Raw genomic sequence first — 27386 nt, 5'->3', positions numbered from 1 at the left:
AAAGTGAGTGCATTCTAAAAACACTGAGTTAAATTTTACCCCAAATTGGGTAGAATTTCACTCAAGGGAACATGCATATTTGCTAGGTATTTTTTAATTTAATTTAAATAATCATTTTAAAATATCTTTTTACCCAACCAACATTCATGTTCCAATTTTACCCAATATTAGGTTAAGTTTTTAAGAGTGCCTGTCGCAAGACTTCATAATTTTGAACCATCGCTGATAGCACAAAATAGAGCTTCGATACTCATTCGATTTATGTCACTTTCCCTACATATAGGTAATGAGTTAATTGTGGTTGTGGCTCTTGGAGTTATGATGATCATCTTCATCTATTGGGAAGTCTTCAGGAGGTTTGTATTCCGTGTTGACGATGCATAAAAAGAGCTGAACGAAGATGGTGATTTTATCTGAAAAAAAAAAGAATTAAAGACCGACTCGTAATAATGGCATATAATACGTCATGGTAGGTGAGGATTTTAATGACAACAACTTCAAAACACGTGATGGGTTTACAAGGGCCGCGGAATGGTTTCCAAAGTGGGGGGGCTGACCATGCAAAAATCACAATTCTATGGTCACGTTTTTGTACCGCGGTATTGGAAAAAGTAAGGGGGGCTGAAGTCACCAGCCCCCCTAAATGACAGTAGCTCTCTATATGGACTATTCTGCAGGAGAGTGAATACTAGAGTGGAACATAACATGACATAACTTAACATAACATAACGTTATATTACATATCCTAACATATCATATTGAATACTTAATAATAATAATTTCATAATATGCAAGTAAGGTAATTTTAGAAGAAATATGACAAAACAGATGAAGATTTATTGTTACCCATAAACGGCGGCTGATATTTGTAATAGATGAAAGGTACGTAGACAATTAATCCAGCAACGATAATCACTGTCGCAGCAATAACCTCATTTACTCCGTGAGCTTCGAAGAATGGCGCAATTATCAAGAAAACAGAGAGAATAGCCATTAAGACGGGTAGCGACCAGTGTACCTGGTTTGAAGTGAGAAGAAAATGATTTTTTTAAAGATCTGATAAAGATGGTGGTCATTCGATCAGGAGCAGTAAAGGAGCATGTAATCTGCACCCCTCCCTCCTTGACTCGAAGTGATACACAATTTTTGTAATTTACTACCCTGTGAATAGAGGTATCTACTTTGGTGCCCCTACCGCTTGAAATAATAATGCAATTACATTCATTCTTGGAACAATGTCCTTTTGTTCAACACTTATTTGGTAGTAAATACGCCCAATAGTTTTAGTTTGCTGGTAAAATTAGTTAAACAAACTTTACTATTGTGGAGTAGTCGTGGTCTAGTGGTTATGACTATATCGTCTTTCAATATGAGAGACGTGGGCTCGATTCTTGGCCATGGCCTGTTTTCCTCCAGCGAGAATTTCACCCACATTGTACTGCGCTCAACCCAGGTGAGGTGGATAGGTATCCGGTCGGAAGAAATATTGAGCGCCTATAATATTAAATGGTAATTAAAGCCGCACTTTGCATCCACAGGCAAAATGCGCTCTATAAATCCAGCTTATTATTATTATTATTATTATCATCATCATCATTATCATCATCATCCTTCTCCTCCTCATCATTATCATAAAAAATATCTATACCCCCTCCTAGGTCCTAATCCAAATAAGAAAATTCTGAATCCTCTCTTGAAAACGATGCTTACTAATAATGATTGCAAATGATTGACATAGCATGATGGAGGGGGAGTGGAAACAAACCTTAAACAGTGTATTAAGGTCCGGTTTGAGGTAACTTAAAATAAGCAATAGACACCCAACTTGACAGGGAATACATTTACCATTAAAAAAAAGAGAAATACGTTCTGGAAACTAAACTTGACAGCCATGTTAGTTCTAGTCGGTGTACCTTAATAACAACCGCGTAGCCAGGATTTCATTTTGGAGGGGGCGGTAAATGCACGCAAAGCGTGCCAACACTTACAGAGCGCGCGAAGCGCGCTCCCTAGGGGTGGGTGCAGGGAGGGGGAGTTTTCCCGCGCGAAGCGCGAAGCTTTTACTGTTTCATAAATTAAAATGAAAAGGAGCCGTTTCTCTTGTCTCTAGTACCTTCAATTCGGTTGACTATATTGCGATTTTGAACCTTGTTTTCAAAAGTGATTGTGAACGCACAAAAGAGGTATACAATGGAGGAAATTAAAATGATAATAATTCCGCGCGAAGCGCGGAAGCTAAAGTGTTTTATCAATTTTTCTTGCCATAAAAATGGTCCCGAGAAAAGGGTATTCTCAAAGATATATTGAAACTTTCTTTGGAAAGATCAGATTTGATGACAAACAATTTAGCATCAGTGAATATTTTTAACTCGCAAAACAGAGGAGAAGATTGGTAGAGGAAGATATTCCTCCCCGCGCAGAAAAATGAAACTCTGAAATTTCAAAGGGCGGACGTTTCATCAAATTTAGATATCTCTAATACCCAATCGTCTCTAATTCAATTGATTTTCTAAGATTATTGAACTTCATTACAAGGAAAATAGTGCGCATAAAGTTGAAACTTCTGTGATTTATTGAAATTATCTATCTATATAATAAAGGATGATTAATTTTTTTGACTTATCCTGAAGTGCTTCATTTTGAATATAAAGAAACTTAAGTGTCATTCAAAATTTCAAACTGAGGGCGCAAAACAGGACAGGAGATGAATGTATACAGGGAAATGACATGAAGTTTAATACAATTTGATAAAAAAAATATTGTACTTTTTTATTTAATACGACACGAATTCCATACCTTCCTCTTTTTAAATTAGGAACCTGTTTGCCCCCAAATTATGGTTGTTTATAGTAATGAGCTGAAAAGCGGGAGAAGCTGACTTTATGGAGGTGACGGCAGAAACTGATATAAAGATTTTACCCGCCTTTACTTCGGCCTAACCTTACTCAAATTCATGCCCTAATGTATACAATTTTAACTTTAACTGGCAAGAAGCACATAGCTGAGGTGGAAAAACAGGGTTAGAGAAAAGGTGGGGGAACAATGGAGAACTTCAATATTGTCATTTAACCGCGCGTAGCGCGGAAGCAAAATTCATATATGAATTTAGAGCAAGAAGAGTGAAGGAGTTTCTCTTTTGAGAAAAAAATAAAGAATAAAAAGAAAAAACACAAAGCTACCTTTCTTCCCTTCCCTTTTCCTTTTCTCCTCTCTTTTTTCCCTTCTTTTTTTTCTTTTTTTGGGGGGCGACCGCCCCCCCTGGCTACGCGCCTGCAGTTAATAAAGAGAAATTCCAGTAGTTGCAGAAAACACTGATTTCATGAGAAAGTCTGTAAAACAAGGCTTAATTGTCAGTATATCATTGAGGATCTAGATCTGCACAGTTACATTAACTGAACTTTGTGAAATCTTGAAATCTACCATGTCTACGCTGAAAAATGTTCACACCGAAGATCCCCAACACAGATAAGCGCACGTGGGACAATGTATAATTATTGCTCAGAGCGTCGGGCCCGACGCTCTACCCGAATCCTGTGCTTATTTGCTGATTTCTCAGCAATTACACAATTTCTTCCAGAATCCTTTCGCACATGCGTTTTATTTATACAAACAGACACTTTGGTAGTCATTTCATTGGATTCTGTACGAACTCATTTTGATATCGTTACCAAAACTAGCATTTACCTTTAAGATATACTGAGATAAACAATGAAACGCACTCACTGCTCAAAACTGGATTCGCGATCTTTAAGGATTGGGGTCTAGTTTGTTGTACTTTAAGATAAACAAGTATTGAGATTAAAACGATGAATCTATAAATTCTGAAGGTTTCCATGGCGAAGAAGAATAGTGTAGTAGGTTTCACGGTACACCATCTTTCTTGGGCAAGTGTTGGTCCTGAAAAGGACCAATTTACTATTCAAAAAGGTGAATATGTTCTAGGAACACTAATATTTCAAAGGACGATTGGGGTCTGGGTTTACGAACCTTGAGATAAGTACTGAGAAGAAAAACGATAAACGCATTCACTCTTCAAAAAGGGAAACGCGTTCTACTAACCTTGAAAGGACGATGAAGGTCTGGCTTTGTGTATCTTAAGATAAGTACAGCGATGGAGATAAAAAAGTATGATAGCCAGATAGCAAAGCTGAAAAACTCAATTAAATGTTCTAAGCTGACCGGAATGAGAAGAGTGATGATAGACATAAGGCCCTGGAGGAAGAAAAAAAAATAGAAATAGAAAATTGTACATTCAGAACATAGCTTGATCTAGTACTTGGGTTATGTTTTATCTTGGTCTTAGTTTTCAATGCGTCAAAGTGTACTTGTAATTGCCTGAAAAGGGGTTGTTCAGCAAAAAAAAATCATCATCATACAATATCAAATTCTCCTGTTTGCACTTATGTAAAAATCGGATCAAATATTTTGATGACCTTGATCCCCGAAGGCTAAATTTGATTTTGAATGGACAATATCTGACATGGTCATGCCATTGTCATATTACAATCATCGTTCTTTTTTTACGTGGTAAAAGATATCAATTACAATGGCTAAATGAACGGGTCAGGAACTAGGCCTAGGTGTATACAATTATTATTTTAGTCATTTCGTATTAATTATTTTCTAGTCGCATTTGAGCATACAAAATAATTATAATGCGATATGCGACAATAGTTGCATCTATTATCATACAGTCATTTTTAAAAACTTTTAAATTCTCAGAGTGTAGTTGCAATAAAAACAGGGGAAGATTTTTTTTATGATAACAAATGCAGAATTTCTTTAGCAGATATGATACCAAGTATCAAAGCGCAGTTGAGTATATGCACATAGTAACTGCGCTATATAAATGGACATATTATTATTATTATTTACTCAGTAAATCAGTCATTCAGACTGCAGGATCTCAGTAGCTTTTAACTTTTATTAAAAGTTTTATGAAACGGACTCCAGACCATCAAATCGTATTGGGGTATTTCGTCAAAATGGACAACAACTTACAAAAATAATAATGAGTCACAAAGCTTCTATCAGGGTAAACTACCCCACCCCTGTACGATAGTAAAGGACGATTGGATCCTATTCAGTGACATGTATTCAAGTATTTGTACCTCGTCAGGATGGGCAAGAAATTTCTGACAACTAACAATAAGTCAGAAAGCTTCTATCATGGTAACCCCCCCCCCCCCCCCCGTTACGATAGTAAACTGGACGGATAGATCCTATTCAGTGGAAATTTATATATTCAAGTTTCAAACGGGTTCCAAACTTACCATGAGGAATAGAGCAAAGTTGGGTGACATGGTGTCTGGGTTTACCATGCCTACAATCTGAGGCATGTGACCTTCTCGACCAAGAGCAACAGCCATTCTAATGAAATTAATAATAAAAATTAACTGAAATACATCAGAATCATAATCTCTTTACAAACATGACAAATGAAATGTTAAAATTAGATTGTTGGAGGTATCCCATATCAGCGTAATAGATGTGATGTAAGTACTTCAATAGCTGAATGTTGCTTTTCTGTGTGTGACCATAAGTTTACTTTTCATAAGTCTCAAATTTTTTCAAGATATTCAAATATTGAACACCAGTAGCTTCATTTCCTCTTTCGTTCAGGGCATTGATATGTTAGTTTGCTCAGTTGTCAACTAGGCAACATATAATGATACTCGAATAGATGGCGCTATTGAAATATTGCGAAATTAATCCTTGACGATTAGGGGGTAATTACGAAGGTACGTTATTCCGAAAGTTCAAATATTCCGAAGGTTCGTAATTCCGAAGATTCTTAATTCCGAATGCTCGTTAATCCGAAAACAAAATAAGGGTCGTTATTCCGAGGGGGATGAATTTTATCCCCCCCCCCCCCTTATTGACGAATGCTAGATATAATATAATGCTATGATATATATATACATGTATATGAGGTCTTAATCGTTAGGTTTGCAAGTGGTAAACTTTTAATCGAGAATGGATCTTTCAGCAGAAATTTTGAACTTGGACAAAACAATTTCAAAATGCACCAATTAATGCTCCCCTGGTAAAAGGTCTGGCAATGAGAGACAAACATTATGACGTAGCCTCCTAAGCCTATGATCACCCTTTTGAGAGAGTTCTGCGTACGCTAAAGGACAAGTCCACCCCAACAAAAACTTGATTTGAATAAAAAGAGAAAAATTCAACAAGCATAACACTGAAAATTTCATTAAAATCGGATGTAAAATAAGAAAGTTATGGCATTTTAAAGTTTCGCTTATTTTCAACAAAAGAGTTATATGAACGAGCCAGTTACATGCAAATGAGAGAGTTGATGACATCACTCACTCACTATTTCTTTTGTATTTTATTATATGAAATATGAAACATTTGTATTTTCTCGTCATTGTCATGTGAAATGAAGTTTCATTCCTCCCTGAACACATGGAATTCCATTATTTTAACTTGAACATTTTGTGCTTCAGGCAAGGAGGTCCTAATCGTCAAATTCGTAAAAATTGAAATATTGTATAATTCAAACAATAAAAAACAAAAGAAATAGTGAGTGAGTGACATCATCGACTCTCTCATTTGGATGTAACTGGCTCATATAACTATTTTGTTGAGAATAAGCGAAAGTTTGAAATGTCATAACTTTCTTATTTTACCTCCGATTTTGATGAAATTTTCAGCATTGTGCTTGTCTGATTTTTCTCCATTGATTCAAATCAAAATTTTTCTGAGGTGGACTTGACCTTTAACGCCCCTGTTGACGATAGTTCAGACCCTTCTCACATTGGCGGTGGAACTGTCACTCTCAAACGAAATAATGATCATAATAATTAAGATATCCGTAGATACTCACCTAGAATATGTATAACAAAGACCATTAGCTGTCCCAACTGCAGCACAGCAAACAAGAAATGGTAAACACCTTTGTAAAATGCCTTTCCCATGCAGTGTGAATGATGAGAATGTCTGAGGAAATTTAAAAATAAAATGATGGTAGTCTTCATGGAAACAGTGATTCCCTTATGAGGAATATTAAAAAGAGTAGGATAAAGAAGTATTATACCTTTCCAACGAGATAATGATGACATATTGAAATCATGCCAAACTCATACGAACAATGAAATTACACATTTTTAAATTTATTGAATACTTGTTTAAGCCAAATAAAAATGTTAAATTGAAATTTCATCTATATCAGATAAAGGGCATTTTCTATAAAACATAAAAATCCCAATAAATAAGAAAATTAAAACGTTTAATGAAGTAACAATGTCTTTTTGTCTATGAAATTTATACTTAATTGAATTCCTAAAGTATTGTATTTTATTTTCTTAGAAGTGAAACGACTGAATTTTAATTTCAATTCGAAAAAAGTCAAATATTTCTTTTCCAGTGTTCAGTAGGGTCAAACGTGGTTTGATCTTCACGAAATATCATTACATTACAAGGGAGAGGTTTTCATTATTTTTTAAACAAATTATAAAGAAAGATTAACTATTAAAAATGATTACAGAGAGTTTAAATCATGTTAGATTTTACCAAAGTGTGTGATGGAATAAACGATGTCTTACCGTAGCGATTGCTTCGTCCATAAGGACTTGTTGCGGACTTAGTACGGTGTAATAAGAAATGTTAACCAATACGTAGAGAACTGTAATTGTTGGCATGGCAATCATTATGGCTCTTGGTAAAGTTCTGTTAAGTAAGAAATATCATATTAATTGTATATTGAAACAAAAAATCTTGTAAAATCCATCGAATGTATTTAAGAAAGCACAATTCTTAACAAAGTATTCATTGATGAAGTATAATTAGACCGGCGTTGATTATTTGTTGTTTAATTTTAAAATGTTTAAAACTTAAAGTACAATATTATACCTGCCATAATGTATCAGCCTTATTAAAGCCTAACACCCACCTTTTGGTTTTCATACTTTCAATGATTATTTACAACATTTATTTGATAAAAGGGGCCAACGTCTAACGTACATGACATAAGGACTATTCTTCTTTCCAGCTCATCTATTCACTTTCATTCTCCAATATAATTTTTGAGCTTAAAATGGCGGTCTCCCACATTTCATTTTTAACACGATATTATATTATATTATATCTTTAATAGTTTATATACATATGTCAACATATTTTTTAAGATAAAATTTTCCATGTGCAATTTATATCTGGCTTTTATATCTCATATAGCATAATCATGATAATGATTGCTATCGTAATCATTATGCTATCATTATGTTTATTGTTATGAAATGCTGAATAGTGATTATACATTTGTATACTTTGTTAGTGAAATGTAGATATAAAATCAAATCAAAACCAAATCAAAATGTTTATGTATGATATTTTGTATGTATTTGTCACGTATTTATCATTATGACCGATGATTCTGTTTCTGTATTCTTGCACTCAAAAATGTTGGTGATCGTTTACTTTAATAAGTAATAGTAATTTAAGTTAAGTTGCCAAGTTATAATCTTGTCGTTCCTTAACTACGATTTAATGACTTACTTAGCAGGGTCTTTCATTTCTTCCATTGTGAATGTTAAAGAGTTCCTGTAAAAAAAAGAAAAATGACATTTTATTAAATCATTTTACCTAGTGCAAGCTTGTTCTTTTTTCTCCTCTCAAGCTTGTTATTTTTTTTCACTTAACTTACGATACAACAATTGATAAAGCTTTGGGTGAGGAAGATAATGGTTGGATGACCTTGGATGTAGTTGTAATGTTTGTTTAAAAATAAACTTTCTTGGCTATCAAAGATCAATTATTTAAACCCATCGTTAGATAATTTGAAAACAGACATGTTGACAGAATGGGTTATCACTAAGAAATTATCAAGATGTAAATTATACGTGATGTGTCAGTTTGGTTTTCTATTTTTGGTGTCGTAATGTTTGTATAAAACTGAATAGTATACTTATTGATTTTTAAGTTGACATTTGCCTTTTCGTGCTATTCCTTTCATGAATTAAATTATACGTCATTATGATGATGGATCAAGGAAATATGGGATAAGGAATTAATATAATTCTTTAAATACAGAAAGTGACCACTATAGACAGGTTGGCGGCCATTTTGATATTTTTGATTTCTTTTTTTTTTGCATGGTAGTCTACTGCAAGGCCTTTTCTGTCGATTCTGCCAAAACAGCGAGGGTGGATCGATTTCTCGTTCATCATTGGCCTTATAGGCCAAATTTACCCCGCCTTCCCCATAGCATTTTCATTTATTTGAATGTACGATAAAAGAGCATTGTTGATTAAATGTCTTGCTCACGGGCATTAAGTACTGTGGCCGGGATTAAGCCCCGAACCATTTTTGGACATGTATTTAGTCAGACGCCTTTGACCACTCAGCAACTGCATGGGTGTCTTCCTTAATTATTCCATAATGATGAAAAACAAATGTACATTTACCAAATAATAAATTGAAATTCATTGCAAGCTTATACTATGTTGGTCGTCTCATGCTGTACTCATCAATTTTCAACTATGATAAATACGATTTGTCCTCGGTGAATGACTATACTAATCGTACTCTTTTAAAATGTGGTATAAGTTAATTTCATAAATCCAGAGTATTAATCATGTATGAAATCTACATGAAAGCAAGGATAACAGACATAGACCTTAACAAGGACCAGCCTCTAAAATAAAACAAATGGTGGGGGAGGAGATAGGCAAATTCTGTAGGACAAAAAATAAATTCAATTCAGTATTCATTTCCAAATTCATTAAAAAGAACACAATGAGAACAAAATTATACATACACAAAATGTAAATATCAGCAAAAACAAAATGAACGGTATCACAGCTGGAACAAATAGTGGTTCTGATGAAATAATAGCTGGCACAATAATTATGAACATAATGAATGAACGAAATAATGAATGGAAATGGAGCTTGCACAAAAAATGCCTTTTAAAAGGGCTTGTTAAAACGCGCATACACCTTCGTTAATATAGAATAAATAAAATAAAGTAGAATTTCCCGAGATTTTTTTTGATATGTAATTATAGAACAAAAACGCAATAATAACAGACTAAAACTTACCATCCTTCATAAGCAAACATTCCTTGATAAAAGGCCATCCCGAAAGCAAAGGCGTTCTTATTTGTCCCCTCAAATGACGTATTCACATCCAAGTAATCCGTGTACCCTGAAATAAATAAAACATCACTCTATTACTGAATTAAGATAATTTCTGTTCTCTCCTTTTCTCTCTATATAGTGTAAAATAAAAGGACAGCAGTCCGTTCACTTTGCAATCGCGAAATAAATACATTCTACTCTAGTGGAGAAAACGAATCCAGAACGGGGTTTCAGAATTACAGTACCATAATGTAAACAGATCCATAACCGTACGGAAGTTATACGAGCATACGAATAATGTTTATAAATGAAAATACGAACCCGTATGATGAATGTATGTATCACCTGATTTCGAAAACTCAACAACTTTATTTTTAGTTTTTTAAATAAATACACACACATTCGGGAATAAGATGGTGATGATGATGATGATGATGCTGCTGCTGCTGCTGATGATGATGATGAGTAGGACAAGTAGAAGGAGGGTGATAACGATAGCGATGTGATAATGATGATGACGATGATGATAATTATGATTGTGGTGGTGATGATGATTATGATGGTGATGATGACGACGACGATGATGATGACATAGGCCTATTAAAACCGTGCGAACATCCCACGGGGTATCGTCTTTGAACCAATACTATAGTAGTTAGTAAACATTCATTTGTGATACTCCCCTCAACAAATTAACAAACCATTAGCAGAAGCAAAACGATCCCCTAACGAATGTATACGAACCCATTGAGATGTTGATCATGCCGTCGATGATGATGAGCAAGAGTGTAACGACCTTGATGCTGGTGAATACTACTTGAAGTTTTGATATGAGCTTTAATCCAGAACCATGCACTAGCATCATGACAACTGCAGTTACCAAGGAAAAAAGAGAACATTCAATTGATTCAAAATAACGGAAGTATGAACTCATTGTATTGCTGATAACCATGTGAAGTCAGGAGTAATCTATGAATTGAAGCTTGTGTTTTTTGTAAAGGCCCGCTGAAATAGGATCGGACAATAATTTAACTGATGATGTTTACTGATGAAGATTTGACTGACCGGTGGCGGCACAAAGGAGGGCATGGGGCATTTGCCCATCTTTGTAACAGAATTTAGGGCTATAATATGCTGTTACACACGGGCGTAAATCCCGGGGATGGGGGATACATCCATCCCCGCTTTTCAGAGAGGGGGATGGCATGTACAATCACCCCCCCCCGACACACACACACACACACTTTTCAAGACAGAAAGTATATTCATTTTCAATCATCAAACGACAATTCTACTGTTAATGTATGGATTCATCTTTAGATGGGACCAGAGTGCTTAAATTTACCCAGTTTTTGCCTTCTAATAATGCCAAATTTCTCACGCGGTCGTTCCTCTGCCGCCCTCAATCTAATCTTAAAGGATTTTCGCCTTGACGAATCCCTATAAATACGTTTAGCATATTACAAATGTTATATCCCCTGCATCGGTATTCATACATCCATCTATGAATCAGATACAAACGATTTTTAAATATGGTTATAACTGATCATAAACCAATCAAGACATCCTTTGAATACACTGGCGTGTATGTTTTAGGGGTCATACTATCCTAGCATCGTTTTTGGAAGCGGGGGATAATTTGTACAAAAAATATAGGCATACACAATTCAAATAAACATTTATTTTCTTCCATTTCACAAATTTCTCAAATTTTGGCAAACATAAATTTATACAAAATCAGTTTGTTATAAGAATATAAATATGTAAAGAAGAAGAATCACTTAAAATCCATAACAATCTAATGAATATTTCAAATATTAATTTCATTACAAATTTTGAATGCTGCATCATCTTCCAATAATCTTGAAGACTTCAAAATCTTTCATTCCTGCAATATGTTTCTTTTAATTTTCACGATTTTAGTATTTCCACCTTTTTGGAAGTATATATTGTTTCCTGAGATACCTATAATCAATCATAAAACACCCTTATTCCCGGTTCATGATCCCTTCTTTTCATTCTCATCTTTAACCAGTGAGCAAATGAGTTTTTATTGAACAAAATATTATTATTATTATTTTTTATTTATTTATTTATTCATTTATTTATTTATTTATTTATTTATTCATTCATTTATTTATTTATTTGACCAAATTATGATACAAACATAGATGACATTATAGATGGTATAAACAAACAATACAGAATGGAACAGTGCTACATGCTGGACTGTTCACCATATACTGTACTACGCTCACTCCTGCATCTCTCCCACAATTATTACACATCCCTTGAAATACGATTTTGGTCATCATTCTGTCTTCTAACTATTACAAAAATTTGCTCCCTCACTTCGCTTGCTCGCATATTGATATTTACTGTAATTTATTACTTTATATCCTAACAATTCCAGTACAATAAAGCCATCAAAATTATAAAAAAGCATGATAGGCCTTTAACCGAAATATGGCAATATTCACCTTTACAGTATAAACGTATACATTGCCCGTGATATGATAATTATACACCATGCACTTGAAAGAGGTTTTGGACACCATTTTGTCTCGCTTCGCTCGCTCGAATATTGATATTAACTGCAATTCAATACTTTATAGCCATCAAAAAGAATAATCATAGGCCCTTAACTGAACGATGGTATTATGTACATGCATGGTTATATATCTCCGTGTGCATGGCCCCTTGGTGTGGGGTGTCCAATTTTTTTTTTTTTAGGTCAGTATATTTCATAAATCCCCCCCTCTTCTCGGACCGGATTTATGCCAGTGTTTTTACAAGCGTCATATTCAAGCATTTAGTGATCCAAAATATCACCTTCCCTTCTTAAAGAATTGAAAAACCTGTAAAAAATTTGTCTTGTGCCCAAACACATTTTCTTTCGCCGTCCATCTGTCCCCTCACAAAAAACTGTACTTACTAATAAATGTAGCCGCATGTAGTTTGACCATCGTTTCATCCCGATAACACAGGTCATCGAAGTATGGATAGATGATATATTCACCCAACACTATGCTAACGATGGCTAACGTTATAGGTCGGACAACCAGCACGGCACCCCACCCATGCAGGAAGGCTAATACATCGCCGTAGGTCTCCTGGAGATAAGTGTGGTCCCCGCCGGACTTAGGGAACATCAAAGCAAGCTCTGAGAAAATAAGGGAACCTAACGAAAATAGAGAGAAACACTTAACATTAGAAGAAAGATGATTAAGACAAGAAGCTTAAATAGCAAAAAGAAAATGGAGGAGTCGGGCATGACGGATAGAGCGAAAGTTCTAAAAAGAGCTATAAGCGAGCGAATAAAATTTTACCATTTTTATTCAAAATTTTTTGGGTAGAGTTTGACACAGTATTCCTGGAATATGATAAAATTTCACTATTTTCCTTTCCTTTTCTCTTCTGTTCTGCCCTCCCCTATTTATTCGTGAAACATGGGGGGTTGCCTCCCCAGGCACCTCCCATCTGTAAGCCAGTGATTAATACACGCAATTTGAAATCAGAATTTACAGTAACTTCTGGCATCTTTTGATTATAATGTTAATTGGGCATTGAACATCATATTTAAAATGGGTTTTTTCAACATCAACAACATCAATTTCAAAAAAAGTTGTCTGAAGGCTGTCATATAAATTTGTATTATATTGTGATAAGCCGACGTTTAAAGATGTTCTCTTGAACTGGCAATCCGGAAACAAATAATGGAACGCTGAAAATAAATTTACATCATAGGCATGCTTGCATTTTTACACCGTGCAGTTATAGGAGAATGAAGGTTATTTTTTTTTTTGTAATAGTATTTATTAATCATTCAGTTCAATACAAATCATCGTACAAATACTCATGGTATTAACATAATCATATACAATGGATAAATTCAGTAACAAAAATTAACCACTTATAACCAATATAAATTCACAAAATCATACAATAGTTATGTAGAAAATTTATTACTCAACATTGATTAAACTGAATGAAATTTACAATAAAAAAAATGGAAAAGGGTTCGAGTGCACCCCCCCCCCACAGACACACACAGAAGAGACATAAAACAATTAGACAGTACAACAACAAAAAAAATACAAAAACAAATTAAGAAAAGCAGAAGGAAGGAAAATAAAGAGAGAAAAAAAGAAAAAGAAAAGAAAGAAAGAAAGAAAGGAAAGAAGTAACAAGCAAAGTAATAAAAAGAGGACAGTCTACAGTGACAGAAAGACCAGCCAACCCCGCACGTGTGGAAACCGGGCAAAACTATCCCTCTCTCATCCTTCTTAATTGTTTTTTAGGTGTTCCCACTTTTTATAATGCTGTGTTAATGTTTTTCTCTCTATAGCAATTTTCTTTTCTTCTTCTTTACTTTTAAAAAGCTTTACTTGAATCTCTTCAGCAGTTGGTAGTTTATGATTCCCCCTTCCGTGATATATTAAAAATTTGATAAGTAAAATGATATGATTTAATAATTGTCTATTTTCTGTTGTCTCGTCTAATCCAACATGGATATCCTTCCACTGTAAGCTTTTAAGAATCGGAAATTTTAATATATTGCTACACAATCTCCATAATACTTTAACCATTTCACATTCATAAAAAATATGTCTATAAGTTTCTTCATCTTTACCGCAAAAAGAACATTCATTACTCGATGTAAAACGAAACCTATATAAATGGTGGTTAACAAAGACAATACTGTATAATAATTTATATTGAAACTCTCTTAGCTTATTATCTAATGTGCAAAATCTTGGACGATAAAATACTTTCTCGATTTCTTTTTCAGACATGTTATATGATGATTCGAGATTGTAAAAACTGACAGGAGTGTCGGCAATTTTGCTTATACAGCATCTACACAGCTGTTTTGAACAAACTGACTCAAACTGGAAAACATTTTTAGAGAAAATAAATTCAATCTTCAAACCATCAACTAACTTATTTTTTAAATCGTCTTTCCATTCCACAGGAACATGTGCAAATATTTCATTAATTGTTACTATTTCGTCGTCATTTAAGCCCATAGATCTAAAGTAAGTATTTGATTTAAGATCACCATGTTCATTTACAATATGGTGTAATTTGTATGTGTTTTTTTAAGAAAATATTTTCATGAAAATACGCTTTTCCTGCATTTTTAATATACCTGTTATTGAAAAAAAATTCATTTCTTTTATTACTTATGTCCTTTTTGATGAATACAGTTATATCAAACCAAATACTCAACACTTCCCGGTAGTACTTTGGAATTTTCATATTGATCATGTCAGGTGTAAAATATTAAATTACCACCTAATGGTCTTAGCAGAAATTTGAAATATTTTTTCCATTTCACTTTCTGATCACCGTTTACCAGTCTTTTGACCCATGCACATCACTCTCTCCCATTACATCACTCTCTGTACCATTACAAAGAGTTTAAAATTGAGCATTTTTATTCCCCCTTGTTTATATCCCAGATACAATGTGTTTCTTTTAATTTTATCTTTTCCTCGCCATAAAAAGTCGAAACAAATTTCTTCAATTTCTTTAAAAAACCCATTCCGGCATAGGCGTTAAAGAACGTACATAAATCAATTTAGAAAATGCATAAGTTTTAAGCAGATGAATCTTTCCAAACAAAGTTAGATCTCTCTGTTTCCACCAATTTAATAACTTTTTAATTTTGCTTAATATTTCTTTATAATTCATTTCTTCAGCAACGTCAGGATTTAATGAAAAGACAATACCTAGAATTTTAACCATATCAACTTGTCTCCCAAAAGGGAAAGGGTGAGTAAGGCTAACAGAGGGTCCTAGAGGCAAAATAAACGTTTTATTTTTGTTCATCCTAAGTCCAGATGTCTTCCTAAATTTTTCAAGAATTAATTCTAATCTATATACTGAATCTAAGTCTTCTACGAATATAGTCATATCATCAGCATAGAGTATTTGTTTAATTTCCGTTTCACCAAATCGAATACCCTTTACTTGATTATCATTACGAATACAGTGCGTTAAACATTCTATACAAAGTATAAAAAGGTAAGGGGAGAGGGAATCCCTTGTCTTAGCCCCCTCTCGATTGCAAAATAACCGGTCGATTCCCCCCATTAAAGACACAACTCAGCGAGTTGGTGTAAAGAACGTTAACCCAGTTACTAAAAATCGGCCCAAAACCAAACGATTTAAGCAACCTTTGGAGGAAGGAATGTGAAATTGAGTCGAACGCCTTTTCAAAATCGATTGCAACTAAGTATCCTGGTTTATTAAAATTTGATGTATGAAAAATCATATCGTTTATTATTCTTACAGCATCGCCAATATTCCTATTATTTAAGTAACCTACTTGGTCGCCAGACACAATATTATCCAAAATGGTCTTAATTCTTTTCGAAAGTATTTTGGTTTAGGATTTTATAATCTACATTCAGCAAGGAAATTGGTCTATAATTGCTAATAAACATCGGATCTTTACCTTCCTTATGTATAATTGTAATTATTGCTTGTTTTTGTGACGGTGACAATTCTTTATATTTCATAGCATCCTTAAAAGCTTTTAAGACTAGGTCACCTATTACCTGCCAAAATGTAATATAAAACTCGACATTTAAACCGTCATTTCCTGGTGATTTATTTAGTTGCATTTCTTTTAAAATTTCAATACAATCCCCCTGGTTTATTTTCACTTCGCAATGATTCTTTTGGTTTTCGCTTAATTTTGGTAAGTTACTAGGAAAAAAATAATCACCTGGTTCTACCTCTCCTTTAGAATATAAAGAAGAATAAAATTCTTTGATTTCTTTTAAAATACTAGTTTCGTCCTTAATTACATTTCCATTAACTTTAAGTTCTTTAATAAAACCCTTCCGACCATTATAATCTACCAGTTGTTTAAAATATGCAGTTTCTCGTTCTCCACTTTCAAACCATGGGGCTCGAGATCTGATTTTTATACCTTCATTTAAGTACGCATAAATTGTTTTTAGCTCACTTCTTTTTCTTGCCAAAAGATCAATCAAAATATCATTTGTGTTCGATGGTGTTTGCTGTAATTGAACCTCCTCTTCCAATTTCATAATTTCCTTTTCTAACTTATCAACCTTCTCTTTTTTTTTTTAGCTTTTTTCTTAGAATATTTTCTTGTGAAATTTCGAATTTCCATTTTAACATAATCCCACAGTATTCTATTATCCATAATTTCTTCAGACAACCGAAGTTTTAGACGTGTTATTTCCTCTTTCATTCTTTTAACATATTCTGCATCGTAACATAGGCTATTGTTGAATTTCCAGTATCCTGTCTTTATAACAGGATGAGTAACGGCAAAATTAACATTTAATTCTATTGCAGAATGATCAGGCGACAAAGCCCGTATTATTTCACATTTTGATACCTTTTCAACAAAAATGTCTGATATCACCCAATAATCTAATCTGCTCTGCATGTAAGGATTTTGTTGATGATAAGTGTACTGCATCTTATCGATATTTCTAAATCGCCATATATCTATTGCCTTATGATTATTCAAAAAACTTTCAAAATCAATACTAAGCCTAGATTGTCTTTTATTAATGCTACTTCCTTTGTAATCTAAAAGTACATTCCTCATCATATTAAAATCCCCTCCTATAATAAAAGGTTTATTTTAAAATTCTTTCTCCTTCAAAATCTGGGAAATATTTTGCAAAAAATCTAGTTGCTCCTGTTCTTTACTTCCTACAGGAAAATAAACATTTCCCAGTACAACCTGCTGATTCTGCAATAGACCGATTATGAAAATATATCTGCCATTTGGGTCAATAATTGTATGTTTTATCTTTATGTTGACCCCTCTAGCAATAAGTATCATGACTCCTTTACCATGATTTGTACCATGGCTATGAATGCAATTTCCCTCCCACGATGAGCTCCAGTTCCTAACTATTCCTTGAGTACTAAAAGTTTCCTGTAAAAAGATTATATGCCCATTTTTGTCCTTACACCATTTGAAAATACTTTGTCGCTTATTTTTCTCTCGAATCCCCCTCACATTTAAAGAAATAAAATTACAAACAAACTTATTCATTTAAGGATATGTTGAAAAGATACTACACAGGATGAGAAATGGATGGCTCCCTCCACGGCCTACCCCACCCGAAGTCGATCATGATCAAAGTGTCACTGCAAACTGACCATAAGAAGAAAGAGAAAGAAAAGAAACAAGCAACAAAAAAGACAAACGACACAAACGAAAACTGACCACGAAAAGACGTACCTAACTCAAACATAGGACACTCTAAATTGTGTAACGCCCTCCCCTCCCTATACCTTAACACCCGATGCTCTTGGTTATTTTTCGTTAATACTTATTCTTATCAGCCTAATAAAAAAGCATAATCTGATATGAAGGAAATAGATTATTTTCTGGGAAAAAAAATGACTTCACCGCAGCCAAACCATTCAAAAAGATCCACAAATCAACAAGAGGAAGACGAAAATAGCACCTAAACTAACTTAAGCTGTTGAACAACAAAGGAAAAGAGAGATTAACTATCAATAAGGCTCCTGCGCAGACCATCAAGGCGCAATATTTTTTTGTTTTACGTAATCTTGAATGCGCAAAATTCCTTTTCTTTTTTTCAGAAAAAGGGCAAAAAAAAATAAATAAATAAAAAAAAATAATTAATGTTATTAATTCTCATCAGGTATCGGGAAAAATGTTTGTCATATCATTCGTGTATGGTGCATCGAATAATTTATTCAAACTATCATAATCACGTAATCACTATAGTCCTTATTTTGGCAATCACTTTAAACAAAATTAATAATCATCATGGTTTTTTCTGAAGAAAATAAACTAGAACATTTGTCTAATCCACCAAGTCAAAGTACGAATGTCCTTTATCTTATTCTTAGATACCATTGGTTTGGTTTGGTTTTATTTACGATTTAAAAAATACATAAATATGAATAAAATAAACATTACATGATAACAAAGAAATTGTGTACAATATAGGGATAGACCCGTTTCAGATTGGCTATAAACAGCCAACCTGGGTTCCTAAAGATAAATTGATTAAATCAACATTACAATATATATGATAAATTACTAATAAATACATATAGAACAAAATTGATATAAAAATGTAAGAGAATTAATTAATGAAGTTGTGGTGCAAAATCACTTTACGCATGATGTCTCACATGAAAGAAGAAAATATGGATATTTCATCAGCCATGATCTTTAATTTCCGAAACCAGAAACATTAATTAACTCAAAACCATCATGCCATTTAACAGGTATTTTTAGTTTTGTTTTATATGTACAAAAGTTGTTAAGTTTTTTAATGTACTGTGCGTCCCAGAAAAAATGAAACCGAGATTCGGTTTGATTTTTTTGCTATCATGATCAATTTGCTTCATAAAATGTACATGAACGGAAAAATATGCTTCTCAGGCTCTTCTTTCATTAAGCCAATCTCAATGGTCATAATGCACGCATGACTGAGTTAGAACAATGGAAAGTGGTGTAATCAAATTTTCATTGAACGAGCAAATTGCGATTTTGAGTTAATGTTTCTTGCTTTTAATGCTGTCTTTTCGGAAAACCAAAATCATGGCTGAAATCTTTTCTTCTTTCATGTGTCACATCATGCGTAACGCATGGTTGAGAAAAAGTTGCCTATAAACACGCTAGATTGCTACCTATTCGACGGATCGTTGAAAAACAAGCATTTCGTTTTCCCTACAAAGCAACAGACAATGGGCTTATTACAACCGATAATGTCGCAGGTTGCGACATTATGCCAAGAGCGTCCGACGCATAATGTCGCAATCAACGCATAATGTCGTAGTTTTTCTAACGCATAATGTCACATGTCGCAACGCATAATGTCGCAGCGGTAGTTTCTTCAGGACTCGAGCTACAGATAAGATATAAAATATGCTTTCACTAAGTATTTTGAAACACGAGAAAGAAAATAAAGTGATTTGGAAATCCGGATAACTCTTTGTATGGATATTTATCGGTTTATTGTCATTTCATCTACTGCCCTTTTCCCCACTATCGCATGGTCTAATATCATATCGTCTCCAATTAGTTAGTCAACCATCAACATAGTCCAATTACCATTTCGTCTAATTACCATCTCGTCTAATAGCCAGTTGGTCTAATAACCATTTTGTTTATTATCATTTAGTCTAATTGCATTTTTTCAATTGGTCCAATAGCCACATTGTCCAACATCATTACGTCTATTACCTTTAGATCTAATAGCCAATTGGTCTAATAAGCACTTGGTCTGCTCTCATTTTGTCAATGTTCCATTTGATCTAACTTCAGTTCGTTCGCTATCACTTTGTCAGGGCTATAACAGTGAATGGGCGAACTATTCGGGCCGGGGAAGGAAAGCCCTTTTATTGTTGCAATAGCAATAATTTTGATAATTACTTGAAAACATGCTAAATTTCTACCTAATCGACGGATCGTTGAAAACAAGCATCCGTTTTCCCAATAAAGCGGAAGACAATACACGGTGAGTGCGATCTTACAGTTGACTTGAATACGATTTTAGGATTCTTTCAAATTTTTAAAAAGTTACTTAAAATTATTGGATAAGACTAGGGTCAGCGGAAAGTTGGATTGGGTGACCCAGTAAAAAAGAACAACCTTCCGAGCCAAAAAGCGGCTTTCCTCTCTGCACTTGCAAAACGTGATGCACCTCTTTTCTTCTTCGCCAAACCCCTGTGAAATGTATCGATGAATAAACGACCGAAAGAGGTTTGAGATACAAAATTATCAAAATTAGTAATATTGAATTACCATTGACATAGAATCCAGCCCCCCCCCCCAAAAAAAAAAAAAAAAAAAATCTACGCCGTTAACCTCCAATCTCCAATCAGTGTCATAGCTTATTTCAAATAAATAACAACAATAAAGGACTTTCCTTCCCCGGCCCGAAATCATTCACCGTTAGACCATCGTCTGATGCTTTGTTGGGAAAACTAAATGCTTCTTTTTCAACGATATCCGTCAAAAAAGGTAGTAATCGAGCGTGTTTTCAGGCGACTTTATCTCGAATATGCGTCAATCATATTTAAACGAATGATGTCTCATATGAAAGAAGAGAGAAAAAAAATGAATATTTCAGTCATGATCTTTGTTTTCCGAAAAGACAGCATAAAAAGCCAGAAAAACTAACTCAACTCGCAACTTGCTCGTTCAAATGAATTTGGTAACACCACTTTCCATTGTTCTAACTCGGTCAAGCATGCATAATGAAAGTTGACATGGGCTTTAAATGAAAGAAGAGAAAAATATATTTTCTTTCATGCATATTTCATAAAGCAAATATATAATCATGATAGCAAAATATTACACTGAATCTCGGTTTCGTTTCGTTTTTTTCTGGGACGCACTGTATAGAGGTAAATTGTTAGATAATTTTCCACAACGATACTGAAATGAACGTTTGCATTTTTCAGTATTAGGTTTGGGCAAGACAACTTGATTACCTTTCCGAGTATTAGATGAAAGGTTAGATAACAAAGCGATCGAGCGTCATGTGCGCGGATTGAAATTGGTTGGCTTACCTATCATAGCAATGAGACCGCAGAGGAACCATACTAAGAGACTAGCGCCAAAGCTCCCGGTGTATCTCAGGACACCTCGGGGTGCCACGAAGATTCCCGTACCGATCATTATACCAATGAGAAGGGATACATTGCTACCAAGTCCTAATCTCCTGGACAACGTGACTTGACCTCTATTCTTCCTCTTTAGTTTAGCCGATAATACACTGAGAATCGTACCAGTCCGATGCCGGTTCTTGTCTCCGACCTCCATCTTCCCTACCAGCTTTGCAAGTGAGATCAATTACTTTCCAATAGACTTGATTGACTGGTCTCACTTCGGAATATTTGGATTTCACAAGGAGTTGCTTCCGGATACAGGATTAATAATTCACACGAATGGCGTAACTGCGGGGGAATAGGGGGCACGTGCCCCACCCCCATCGGCTGGCAAAAAGAATAGACGGGGAAAGGAGAAAAAGAGGGAGAAAGGAAAAGAAAGAAAAGAAGAAATTATTGTACATTATGCTATATTACATAAGAAATATTTTTTCATATCATTATGAAACAAAATTTGCTCAGGGCCTATGTTTTCAATGTTCCTGGTGCTCGCATTGTCTTTTTAACGAGATACATAATGCTGCCGTACTAAAACATCACATTTTCAAGTCACTATACACCAAATATATTTCCTCTCACTTCGATTTATCATTTCCTTAAAGTGATTGCCCTCTTTTAAAGTCTAAATATAAAATACTTCCAGTCCGTGCTTACTTTCGCATTAGTGGATTGGTGAGATATGTCTGCTCTTCATGAATTCCTTAAATAAGTCCCTGTAATGTCCCCTTTTCTGATCTGATTATCAAAAAATTTTAGCTCGCGCTTCGCGCATTTGGTTTGTAAAATACGTATGGTCTTCGTGAATTTCTACAAACAAGCCTTTAAATGTCCGTCATCAGGTCTGAATTTCCTAAATATTTAGTTCGGGCTTCGCACTCGCAATATTTGATTTGTGATATGCTTATGTTAATCTTGATTACAATAACTCAAAAAAAAGTGTTTCATGATTGTGTTTAGAAGTAATCAAGCAAGCGCTTGGTACTAGCATTAAATGACTATATGGTTAGATATTTAAACTCTTACTGGATTCTTAAAAATAGTTCTTGAAATATCCCTTTTAGGTCTGAATATCAATTTTTTAGCTCGCGCTTCGCGCTCAATTATTTGATCAGTGAGATACATATCTAATGGCACAGTCCCTATCAAATGTCTCTATTAGGTCAGTATACCTGGCAATTGAGCGCGCTTCACTGACTCAAAATTTTTGCTGATGCCCCCAATGTACGCCATGGTACGCCACTGATAAGATGAGATTTTCTGATTGAAAAATTGTGTATACAAAGCAAGGTTTACAAGAGCTCTCACCACCTATCACCACCTATCACTACCAGCCAATGTTTATAAAATGAGTGAATATTTTGAAGGTAGACCTTGTCCTTGATCAGCGAACGCCTTGCTGACTTAGCCTATCCAGTCGCCGTGTCTTATCTCGTATGATAAAATCCCCCATGTGAATGAATTTAGAATTTTCATTTGGAAAAATAGATATCAATAATTGATTCTACTCACTGGCGGATGTGGGGGGGTACAACCGGCCAGTGCCCCCCCCCCCTTGGAAAATCTTGGATCCGCCCCTGATTCTACTGGTCATAATAAGTCATGGTGGCTCAGTGGTAGAGCGTCTGCCTCATGAACGGGAGGTCGTGGGTTCGATCCTCGGCCGAGCCATACCAAAGATTTACAAAAGATGAGACCTTCTGCCTTCTTGCTAGGCGCTCATCATTTAGATTGGAAAATGGTAATAATAGCATTATTATGTTATGGAGGGCCCGCTGGTAGGGCAGTTTCCTAACTGAAGTGGCTACCCTGGGTAAATAAAACATTATTATATTATTTTATGTCCTGCCACCCCTTGGACCCTTGTATAGACTCCTAGATCACTCATGAAAGTATGGACTCATGCTTACTTCCAACAAGTCCCCCCCCCAGCTGTTAACCCAAATCAAATTGTTTGAAATGTTTTCCTCATAATATTTACATTTGCATTCATGAATATAAATAATTATAAACTGTTATACAGCAGAGGATACTAGGTGAAAAAATTGCTCATAAACTGTTATCATAAATTCATAATTTTATCAAATCATCGGTTATTTTGGTTTGCCGGTTAGATATTGTGCTTGAATAAATAGGCTTTAGGCTTTAGAGATAACGAGATTATTTTATCGTCGCTATGCTGTTAACGCTGGCTATGTATAAAATTTACAATTTTCATTTCATTTAGGTTTTATTTCCACAAATCCGTTATGTTACAAAACTTTGATAACTTACATAACTAAGCTGAGCAACCATTTCACACGTAGACTATATATAAATAGCAAGCATTCTTAATCAATACATATTAATACATGTTAAAGTACATAAAATGGAAAAGTGGAGGAAACCTTAGAAGCAGAATGTAGATAAGGTTCCATTTTTTATACATTACTTTTGATATAACTAATTAATAATAATACACGTGACAACATTTTAAATCTTAATGCAGACTCATTTTATTCTAGTCCTTAATAAACTATCTACGAATCTTGACATGCCTAAAATATCATCGAATTTCTCTGAAATATAAACAAATGAATAACAGAGAAGATCCGTGTTAATTATCATGTGTTTATGTAGAGTGCAATAATAAAAATAATAGTTTGGCTTATTACGGTTCCACTTGCAGCTAATAATAGTGAAGTTGTGATGGGAATCGTGAAAGGTCCATCTTTTTCTCGTCATTATGATAAAGGTTTTTATACAGCTTGAGTCTTTAAATTCATGTCATTATCTTCACTTTTATCAACCCCTCTTTGACGCCTTGTATAAATAATCGAATCATATTATTATGTCGTTATAGAGTATACAACATTACTTGTGGAGTATTTGCAATATGATAACGAGTGCGCGAGTTCCGAACTTTTAATAGTATTCAGGTACGGTATGTAAACAATTACATTGCAATTATGTCTTCGGGTTGAACAAACTAAACAATATCCTTTGATTAGAAAGAGGCAATATTTTCATAATACATTTTTTGTTAAATGGTATTTCAAAAATCACATTAATATAATTTCTCTGAAATTATATTACCATGGCCGAATTCGACCAAAGAGAACCTAAATCATATTAACAAGCATTCAGAAACATAAAAGTTATCTTCATTCGTTGTTTAATTGTATTAGTTAAATAATTTTGAATTCACTTTCCTTTTTACATTGATTTTTTTTCAGTTTAAAAGTTCAAATTATTTGTAATTCGATCATCATTTTTGTCACATTGAAGAAATATCTCAAAATGGCGCTGAATAAAACATACTTGATTTGTTTTTTTTTTCGTTTACAATTTTTTTTTCACAATGGACCACACTAATCAACCAGATTTTACTCAAGTAACTTTTCTGAGAAGTTGTTTTTATTGAATGTCGTATAGTATACAGTATAATCACAAAACAAACAAAAATTTTCTCTAACTGACAAACTTTCCCGTTTACAGGAATAAAGAAATGTGTCGAGAAGCTGAAACAGATTTCTTGGTTTGCACTGCCCTAAAAATCTGGGACCAGTTGCATGAAACTTAGAAACTGATCATTGGACTGATTTATATGATTGATTACATTGATTATTGTTTGCGATCAATTGTAAAAATCAACACAACGATCAGTTGCTATGCTTAATGTCACCGGGCCCTAGTCTAGCTTTCGCATATACAGTGCGTATCAAAAAAAAGTTTACACTTTGAAAAAGCTCTGGGAATTAAAAAATATACAACATTTGGGTAATTTTTTTACATATATTCTTGGGTGTGGGTCTCATCTATCAAATGAAATTAAAAGTTTTGACAGAATGTTATACTTGAGTGAGCACTGTCCATTTTTGTAAAGCTCGCAGAAATCTGTTTGCGCAGAAAAGCTCGTTTTTCAAGCGGTGTCAAGGGGAAAGGGCGAAATCAACTTACCCTGGGAATCATTTCTCATACATTTCCCTTGCACTTTTAGTCAATTGAAATAAAACGGATACATGCAAGCATTTTGTAACAATTTGGCACCAAAATTGAAATTTTATCACTTAGTACGCACAACCTTTACCCTTTTTGTGCCAGCTGGTTTTGAGGACATGACTAAATGTAAACAAAAGCTTATATCAGACATCTCCATCATTTTTTCACTAAGTTTTTATCAATTGAAGTGGGTTTACATTTCATTTTTCATTTAATACTTGCTTCTTGCAATGGCACTCTTCGAAGTGTTTTGGGCAAGGAAACAACATTAAAAAGGAAAAGATATCTTCAAATCAATTTTTTTTAATGTGACACAAAACTAGATCATGTGATTTGACTCGTGAGAGAGGAAAAAATATGTATTTACACAGGCTATTTACACAGGAAAAATATTTTAAAAAACAAAGGGGAAAAAAGAAAAGAAGAGAACAGAAAAGAAAAAAGGAAGAAAAAAAAACAGAACAAAAGGGAAAAAGAAAACAAAGAAAAAAGAGAGAAAATAAAAGTAAATAAAAAAAGAAGATGAAAGAAAGAAGAGAAAAAAGAAAAAGGGAACAAAAAAGAGGAAAAAATAGAAAAGAAAGGAGGAAATTAAAAAGAGGTTATTCCTCCCTTTTTTAAGGGGGAAAAGAAAATAAACTCCAAAAAGAAGTGGCAAAATAGTCATTTCTAAAAAAGGAAGAAAAAGAAGAAGGTTGCATATTTGGTGACAAACCTCACAAAGTGGAATTTACAGGAAGAAAAATAAAAAAATACACACCGCATTTCATCTGATTCATGCATATTTATCCCCCCCCCCCCCCCCGGTGCGGGGAGACCCTGTTACTCCTATAATATCGATCAATATGAATAATACTAATGTGGTATTCAAATGAATACGTTAATACCATGACATTTTGTACGATTATTTGTATTATGGATAATTATTTGTCTTTTGTGAACAGCGTTTTGTTAATATTGAATTGTAATATTTTACAATGTACCATCACTTTGATTTTGAACTGAATGATTAATAAATATTATTACAAAACAAAAAAATCTTGCTCAATAGGCTGATCATGGAGCAAGTTTTGAAGTAAATATACACAATACATTTTAGCTCGGACATCGAGCTTTCATTTCTTTTTCATTTACAAATTTAAGTGCTGTGTAAAATGTTCATTTTATGGTCTACATATCAGCATTTAAGCTCACGCTGCTTGGTCACATTGTTTGATTTGCCAAGTTCCTATTGTCTACATGTATTCCATAAAGTTCTATTAAACAAATGGCAGAAAAAATGTAACCACTACCATCGTCATGGTTGTGATGGGGATGAAGAGGGCAATGATGATTGTGCTGGAAGTGTTGAGGGGAAGAACGGAGTGTCTGATCTCTCCCTTGCCTTGTAGTATCTTTGGGTGTGTTCATGCTTCCATTGCGAGGACAGAATCAGCGATTTCAAACGTCGATTCAAAACGCCGATCGTAAACGTGGTTCTGGGAGTGCTGTTTATGCTTAACTTTTCAGAGCAAATCATGATCTCCAGCTGTATCGTAAAGCGAGGTCAAATTGGGCGCGCTTTTTTTCGAAAGTTTTTTTTTCCGATTATTGTTATTACGTAGAGATAACATGGAGCAATACGACTGTATTTGCCCGCGGATTTTCATC

The 27386-nt window shown here is 34.2% G+C and overlaps 1 protein-coding gene across 1 annotated transcript; it reads right to left on the bottom strand.

Annotated features, from left to right (window-relative positions):
• Nucleotides 1–291: 291 nt before the first annotated feature.
• Nucleotides 292–21912, bottom strand: LOC121409446 (b(0,+)-type amino acid transporter 1-like). The gene is made up of 11 exons (XM_041601379.1): nt 21660–21912; nt 13036–13281; nt 10845–10970; nt 10062–10167; nt 8518–8562; nt 7566–7689; nt 6848–6960; nt 5274–5370; nt 4060–4212; nt 847–1018; nt 292–413 (listed from the first exon to the last, which is right to left on the bottom strand). Exons 1-11 carry the CDS (start codon nt 21910–21912, stop codon nt 292–294), a joined length of 1557 nt encoding a protein of 518 aa, XP_041457313.1.
• Between the last annotated feature and the right edge of the window lie 5474 nt (nt 21913–27386).

This window comes from Lytechinus variegatus, chromosome 2 (assembly GCF_018143015.1).
Source record: "Lytechinus variegatus isolate NC3 chromosome 2, Lvar_3.0, whole genome shotgun sequence".
Taxonomy (NCBI): domain Eukaryota; kingdom Metazoa; phylum Echinodermata; class Echinoidea; order Temnopleuroida; family Toxopneustidae; genus Lytechinus; species Lytechinus variegatus.
The sequence above is the reverse complement of the archived record's forward strand: the minus strand, read 5'-3'. Positions and strand labels throughout refer to the sequence as shown.

Bases quoted from the DNA above. Each gene is read 5' to 3' on its own strand.
- LOC121409446 (XM_041601379.1), bottom strand. From the start codon at position 21,912: ATGGAGGTCGGAGACAAGAACCGGCATCGGACTGGTACGATTCTCAGT. The intron at 4,213-5,273 runs GTAAGTTTGGAA...TTCTTCCTCCAG, and splicing joins ACTTTGCTCTATTCCTCATG to GGCCTTATGTCTATCATCAC. The intron at 1,019-4,059 runs GTTAGTAGAACG...ACTTCAAACCAG, and splicing joins ACCTTCATCGTCCTTTCAAG to GTACACTGGTCGCTACCCGT.